An 8,159-nucleotide genomic window follows, 5' to 3' on the forward strand; every position below is an offset into this window, starting at 1 on the left:
GACCCTCTCGGCGGAGGGCGGCCTCCCGCGCCGCCGGACGATCTGCACCCCCTTCCTTCCGATCTGCAGCTTCCCGGCCTTAAACTTGGACTTGAGGGGGGAGAGCTTGCCCGCTCTTAACTTTTTGATCTTGGTGGCTTGCTGAAACGTGGCGGACGGGGTCCGTTTGAGCTTTTTCAGGCTGTCGTCTTTGCTGCCCTTCGGTAATTCGGCAATGTCCTTTCCATGCGTGATTTTGATTTTTACTCCAGGGAAGGTGGGAGGTCTTCCTCGCTTCTTTTCTAAGCTTTTAGAGTCTTTCTTCTTGATCTTATCCCCAGGTCTGGTCTCTGGTTTACTGAGCTGGGGGAACGCGGGCGGGTCTGGGAGGAGTGGGGTCCGGTCGGAGCCGCTGCGAGGCCGGCCGCGGGGTTTCCGAGGGCTACTCTTAGCTGCGTGTGGGAATCAGACAATGGAGAGCGGTTTAGCGTTGCCGTTCAGGCTCAGGACGCTGAATATAATTTAGCACAAGCCGCCTGGTACCGAACTCTAGTTGCGCCTAGTGAGTCAATATCACATTTTAATTGTGCTTAGTCTCTTTCCCCCCAAAACTTGCTTCAAAAAATCAGCTAAATGACATTCCACTTAAAAGAACATTAAGTACTTTTTTGATTTAAAAAAACCCTAACATAATAAAAGGTTTTCAACTGAGCAATTTATAACATGCAAAACTGATTTTACTACTTTAGGTGAGCAAGGTTTAAATTCTGAATACAAAAATGGTTAAAAAGAAATCTGTGCTACCTTTTTCCATATCTTCACCATCAAGATTAATACTTGAGAACATGTTCATAGCAACTCATCTTTTCAGTGCAGAACTTTGGCTTTAATAAATTTGGACAAAGTGCTCTTCTATCAGTGGCACACCAACTTCTACAGGAAAGGCCCCGGGAAGCTCCAGCTGCCTTGTCAGTTGGTTTTGCCATAGTAAACAGAATGCTCACTGAACTCAGCAGCATGTAAACTACTCACAGAAGTGACCTGGTGATGTGCCCATTAATGAATCCCCCACATACAGGTTCTTGAACTAATTAGTCTCAAATTACAAAAAAAAAAAAATTTAACCTTAATTGATTTAAGAGCAAATTAACAATTTATTGAATAGGATTTCTTCTAAATAAAAGGAATTTGCCAATTTATAAGTCAGCTCAATCTGCTATTTATCAAGAGACTCAAGAAAATTTTCCTAAAATTCTTTGTATAAACCTGTATTTTCTAAATGTCTTGAGTTCCCTAGTCTATCATATCTTCTCTTCCCACATGAATTTTTAATGTTTTATATGACTCAACATTCTTCTGAGACTAACACCTTTCCTAATAGGCACCCAAAGAGATGTATGCCATGGTGATGAATGTTTTAGACCATGGAACCAACTTTCTATCAGAACAGAAATCAACAAAGAGCTTACTGTTGAGCTTTTGAAATAGAGAGGTTTCCCTTAATAGATGCAGGATTCACAAAACCATTCTCAATATATATACCAATGACAACAAGAATGAAGAATATCCATATGGTTTTAAACAACCAAGACAACATTCCAAGCACACCGGTCGCCAAGAACACTTCCAAGGAAACTATTAAAAAGTGAACTCCTACCAGAGAAGGACCTCCCCAGATTCCTGATCCACCTGGTGGACTTGAACCTGGCCACCACAGGTCTGGGTTAATTCTGAAGGCCTCTTCTACCCAACTTTTAAAAGAAGCTTTTGGTGAAGTAGAAAAGGCAGCGCCTTGCTCCGCCGCCAGCTCCCACACCCACGTTCACAGAACTCACAAACTACCTGCAATAACTGCTCACGTATCTTCTGGGCCTCACTTTGTCATTTACTAATGAAGGGCTAGGCCACATGATCTGTAAAATCACTTTATGACCCCTAGTCGGCCTGCGGACTAAAGGGTCCCGGGTTCAATTCAAGGGCACATGCCTGGGTTGCAGGCTTGAACCCCAGCAGGGGGCATGCAGAAGGCAGCCAATCAATGATTCTTTCTCACCATTGATGTTTCTATCTCTCTGCCTCTCCCCTCTTCTAAAATCAATAAAAGTATTTTTAAAATAAAATAAAAAATCACTTTATGATATGAAGGTTTAAGATTTCACCACATATTAATGAGAACAATGCCACTGTCTGAATGGCACAGATACTGGGTTCTTACTGGCTGATCCCCCCAACTATAATAGCAATACCACCCCCACCTGGGAAAGGAAAAATTGTCCACTTATGTGTCTGAATCAGATTACTGTATAGCACATGACTCTTAAGTAACCCAACTGCTAACAAACCTCACAAACTGAGTCAATGTCAAAGAGCAAAAACACCGCCATTGTCTATCCACATAAAGTCAGAGAATCATGCAAGAATTCAGAATAGCAGCAGAGACAGGGAATGTTTTCTCCAGCAAAAGATCGATAGCCACCCTGCCTGATGTTGCTCTGCACACCAAAGGGTCGAGGGTTCGCTTCCCAGTCAAGGGCATACACCTCGGTTGTGGGTTTGCTCCCCACATGCGGGAGGCAACCAGTAATGATGTGTCTCTCTCACATTGATGTTTCTCTCTCTCCTTCTCCTTCCTCCTTCCCTCCCTCTCTAAAAAGCAATGGAAAAAATATCCTCAGGTGAGGATTAAAAAAAAAGATCTATAGCCGTCTCCTATTAGAATGGCATTCTGCAAGGCATTAAATGTTATTTCCACTAATAACTGTCTATCAGAAAACTACTGTAAGTCTAGAACCTGAAGACAGTCTAGATATTTTCTTGGTGAAAACAATGACAAAAATATTGCTTATAAATGGAGATATACCATATCATTTTTGTTTTATTTTAATACAGCCTTTCAAGAATCAGGCAAAACATTCACATTCACACAGTGCTAATATTTTGTTGTTAGTTCTTTGACAATAATAGACCAAACTTCATCTGTAAAAAACAATGGCCAAGTTATTCCCAAAGTCATAGATAGGGTGGGGCAAAAGTAGGTTTACAGTGTTCATATGGAAAATAATATAATTATTACCAAAGAATAATATAAGAATAAACTGTTTCATGTACTCACAACTGTAAACCTACCCTGTATACTACCATATCATTCCAAATACATAAATCTGAGGTGCTGTGCCAGGCTCCCTCACGCCATGGAAATCAACCTCCCAGGCCTCGTGGGTTCCCAGAGAAGCCTGGTGGAGAAGTCCCAGAAAGAGGTCTGTTCCATAAGCCTTGTGTTACTTAGTGTGAGGGAAAAGGAAGGGTGCACCCCCGAACCCCTCGTATTTAAGACCATCCTTTCCATGCAAAGAAGGAAAGGGGAAGCCACAGTCTCTTCACAAACAAAACGTAAAGGCGCCATGCGCATGCTCAGCCGTACCTGAAGGAGACCTGGTGGGACTTCGTACTCTGACTTCTTCATCTGAGCCAAAACCTAAGAACTGCTCATCCTACAACAAAGGAAAATCATTTTAAAGTCAGAAACCAAAACATGAACATGAACAAACCCTAAAGAAATGCCCAGAGGAGACAAAAATAATTTTGAAAATTAGCTTTTATATATTAATCATCATCATTCACATGGATATTTAAAATAACTGTTGTTGAAATGAATGGACCCAGGCATTACAGCTTCATCACAGACCAATGGGAGCTGCGTGTCACTGAGCAATGCATGGACATAGCATCTCTGATGCCCAGGACCCAAGAGACAATCCTACATTTCAATCTAGAGATGCAGCCCAAAGCAATTAAAGATCGACTTTCATTCGAGTCATCAAATTAGCACAAAGTCAATAAAACAAATCTCTTCAACAGGTAGTTAAATCTACAAACATATAAAGAGTAACATAAACAATATCATAATCTCTGGTTTACTCAATATTAATAGAGACTGAAGTGGCCATGATCGTCAGTTCCTTAACTCAGGAACAGACATCTAGATGTGATTTCTGTTCATTTGAGATCCAATGATTCTCAACATGCATTTTGTAGCATCATTTTAAAATGTCCTGTGATGAGAGACGTAATGGTGGGCAGCAGCATCTATGAGAGCGATCATGAATTGACCACAGGGCGGTGAAATTCACTCAAAAAGAAGGCAGGAAAGCATCTTACTTTCAGTTCTACTTAGGGCAAAAACTTCTCCTTACTTCTCATTTTTAACCTGCCCTTTAAAAAATAAATACCAAGGATTGAACCTATTTTGAACAAGTTCTCACAAAGGATGGTCTATTTAGACAAACTGGTGAATAGAAATTCACTGAGTCCGAGAGTAAGAGCTCCTTCTAGAGAGATGAGAAAGAATTTCAAATTCCAGAACAAAATCCACACAAAACAAGAACAAAATAAGGAATGAAAGGCAGATATTCTTGAACCTCCAATGTCTACTGATAAGCCCCAAACTAAGTTCCAACAATGAAAGCCCCAAACTTTCCTCTCAGGAGTGAAGACCACGTGGATGTGGACAACACCTGTGGATTTTCTGACGCTGTTGCCCAGGGAGCTTAAAGCCCGAGTCAGGTGCTAGTCTGTTTACCGCTGATTAACCAGGAACAGATGAAAAGATACACGCAACCTTTTGGACAAATTAGCAGGTTCAGTTCTTAAATTTAAATGCTTTTAAAGAGCAAATGTTTGGGGTCAAGACTTGAGATAAAATGCAACAGAGAGATCATTCTCATTAGAATCTAAAAAGGTTCTTGCTCTTAGACTGTTAAAATTCTTGAAGTATTTAAGAAAAAACGATAATTATCCTCTTCAAAGTGATTTCTTTATACAGTACAGTGGGGCCTTGACTTACGAGTGTCCCAACTAACGAGTTTTTCGAGATACAAGCCGTCTCTCGGCCGATTTTTTGCTTTGAGTTGCGAGCTAAAATTCGGGTTAGGAGCCAGTTTCAGATACCCCACCGCTAGTTGGCGCAGCGAACGTCACAGTGAACGCCACAACATCAGCCCAGCATCACGTGTCTCACTCGTTCACTGTTGATTTGACAGACGAGTAATTTGAGTTACGAGCTCCGTCACGGAACGAATTAAACTCATAAGTCAAGGCCCCACTGTATTATAATTCTAAGAATTAAACCTAAATTTAAGGCATGCTAAAGTACTTTTTACACAATCTCTTCTTTAATCATTAAATAAAATTTAAAGTAAACTCTATTTGGACATCATTTGTGAATAAGAAAAAACCCTCTGTCTTCATCTTAAAACAAGTTAGGGCAATCTAGGACATATGGGGCTTCATCCCAAATGCATTTCTTGAATGATTTTAAGAGTTACCCTTGTAAGATACAACATTATAAAAAAAAAGTCCAAATTCAAAAAAACAATTAAATAATCCAAAAATATTTTCACAATTATGGAAGTCCCATATTGTTAATTTTTAAAATGTACTTTTGGGCCTCCGCCCAGTGTGGCTCAGTTGGTTGGGCATCATCTCATGCCCTGAAAGGTTGCCGGTTCGATTCCTTGTCAGGGCACATGCCAGGGTTACAGGCTTTATTCCGGGTATCGGGTATGCAGGAGGCAGTCAATCAATGTTTCCATCTCTCATGTCAATGTTTCTCTCTCCTCTCCCTCCAAAAAAAAAAAAAATCAATAAAAATATACTTTTAAAAAAGACATTTAAGTCCTAGCCGGTTTTGCTCAGTGGATAGAGCATCGACCTGCAGACTCAAGGGTCCCAGGTTCGATTCCAGTCGAGGGCTTGTGCCCAGGTTGTGGGCTCAATCCCCAGTGGGGAGCGTTCGGGAGGCAGCCAATCAATGATTTTCTCTTATCAGTGATGTTTCTAACTCTCTCTCCCTCTTCCTTTGTCCCTGAAATTAATAAAAATATTTTTTTTAAAAAAATATATATTTTATTGATTTACCAATCAATGTTCTCTTATCAGTGATGTTTCTAACTCTCTCTCCCTCTTCCTTTGTCCCTGAAATTAATAAAAATATTTTTTTTAAAAAAAAAATAGGCAATGAATTATACAGATACTAAATGGACAAGGGTTAACTGGAAAAAATGGTCAGGAAAATGGATTATGAATAACTATAAAATGATCCTGGGATACATAATCTGGAATTTGGGAAAGAGGAAGTCAGCTAGAATGCCATTCTTCTATTGGCCATCATTTGAATTCTAACTAAGAATACCATGCTCACTTGAAATGCCAATCTTTTAAAATCAAAGTATAGACATATTAGCAGGACCCAGGAAAAAAGCAACAGAAAATATTTATGAAAGACTGGAAAGTAAAATTTTAGGAAAGAAAGCCCAAGAAGTAGGATGAAACACACAGGACACCTTAAGGGCCACTGAGTGAGGTTTGAGTTGGCTGAATGGGATTCCCCCAACCAGTAATTTCTGTTAACTGTGCTTTCATGGAAGAATAATTCATGTGGCCTAAAAAATCCTGAAGCTTAAATTATATTGGATCTCATTTCAGGTGATGCATATTTCAGTGAAAGGCAATACTATCAAAAGAACAGTCATGGGTTTAATTTTGCCTTCAGCGTTCATTAGCCATCAGACAACTACTTAATACTTAATTCCTCTGAACTTTGATTTATTCCATCTCGAAACTAAGAATGATAATATTTTCTTTGCACTGTTGTTTCAAAGATTCGAGACGCTGTATGCAAAGTACCCGCTAAGGTGCCCAGGACATAGCAGAAACTCAAGCGGGGGGAGCTGGTGTGTTGGGGGTGGGGTCGGGGGGGTGTTAAATTAATATGTGTTCTTGTGGCCTGAGCACTAGGCTTTGAGTCAAAAGACCTGGGTTTGGGTCCTGACTCTTCTCCTTGTAACCCTAGGATAAGATACTTGTTGAAGGTATTTAGGTTTATTCATCCTGAATCTCTTCACATGTAAAACTGAGTATAATTCCCCTTCTAATTTTTAGTTTGAAGCTCAAATGAAATGGTGGTGTGTTAAATAGCTCTGAAATATAAATTTCAAATAGAATATCATTGCTACTAAGTCTTTGAACACTAATCATCTAGGTTAAAACAGACGGGTCTCTGTATGTGTATAAAAGTGTCGCTGTCATAGGAAGACAGGGTAAAGTTCTGTTCATATTTTTCAAGAGTCCTAATAACAATGACAACAACAACAACAACAAAAAACCCTCAAATTACGAGAAATTTTTAGTTATGAAAGGGGCAATTTCTCAATTTTAAGGATGAGAAAACATTTGAAAAGGCTCAGTCAGGTCATGGTGAACTGTCCTTCCCCGGGGTGACATCAGCAAGGACGAATGGCCATCTGTCCTGAGTAGTTTATCACAGAATTATAGCCTTAACACTCAGAATGGGGAGGGGGGGGTGGAGACCAGAGATAGTTTAACCCAACCCCTTGTTTGATACAAAGGGAAACTGAGGCCCAGAGAAGTGAAGTTACTTAATCACAAGGACACCGCTGTGGGGGGCCTGAGTGGCCAGCCTGCCACCTGCCCAGGCCTCGCTTCTGCTCAGTGTTTTCCATGACTGCACTGTTACTTCTGCTGAAATGCACACCCCACTGGCCTTGAAATCCCTGCATCTGGCAAGGGGGAAGGACTGGAGAGCAAATCCAAAGCTGTCTGCTAAGCTAGGGGATAACGTCCCCCTAAGGTTCCAGCAGAAGGCCGGAGGGCGGGAGGGGCGGGAAGCCGACTTCTTGACGGTCCTCCCATCCTTATGCATTTATATGATATCATCTCGGAAACATTTAAACAACATAGATGGAACTAAATGTCTTGCCAGGTGGTAGCCTGTGATATATACAGACAGCCCCTGACTCACAAAGGAAGACTACAGAGGACCATACATACATACAAGCAGCTGCTGCGTCCGCCTGGCCCCCACCACCTTGCAGCTGCCATGGGCTGTGTGAAAAAATTAAAAGAGAAAGAAAGGGGATAGAAAAAACTTGGACCGCTGGCAGATTCGGCACTTTCAGAGGCAGAGGAAAGGAAGAAGCTGTGGAGACAGGAGCAGCGTAAGGGAATGGACTCTGCGGATACGTTTCGGCCCCAGGTGATCTGGAGCAGCCTCTGCTCTCTTTGTCCGAAAAATCTCCCCGGACAGTGACTGTCCCCTCCCATGCTCGCTGCCAGAAATGTTATTATTCTAGCATTTTGCCTCAAAGCCTTTTTTTTTTTTT

At 41.1% G+C, this 8,159-nt stretch overlaps 1 protein-coding gene across 1 annotated transcript in view; it reads right to left on the minus strand.

Annotated features, from left to right (window-relative positions):
- The window catches only part of KMT2A (lysine (K)-specific methyltransferase 2A), a 117,991-nt gene that overhangs the window by 61,862 nt on the left and 47,970 nt on the right, over nucleotides 1–8,159 (minus strand). The window contains 2 exon segments of the mRNA XM_014539975.1: nucleotides 2–431; nucleotides 3,401–3,470. Of these exon segments, the coding sequence (XP_014395461.1) occupies nucleotides 2–431; nucleotides 3,401–3,470 (500 nt within the window).

The sequence above is a fragment of the Myotis brandtii genome, unplaced genomic scaffold (assembly GCF_000412655.1).
Source record: "Myotis brandtii unplaced genomic scaffold, ASM41265v1 scaffold105, whole genome shotgun sequence".
Taxonomy (NCBI): Eukaryota; Metazoa; Chordata; class Mammalia; order Chiroptera; family Vespertilionidae; genus Myotis; species Myotis brandtii.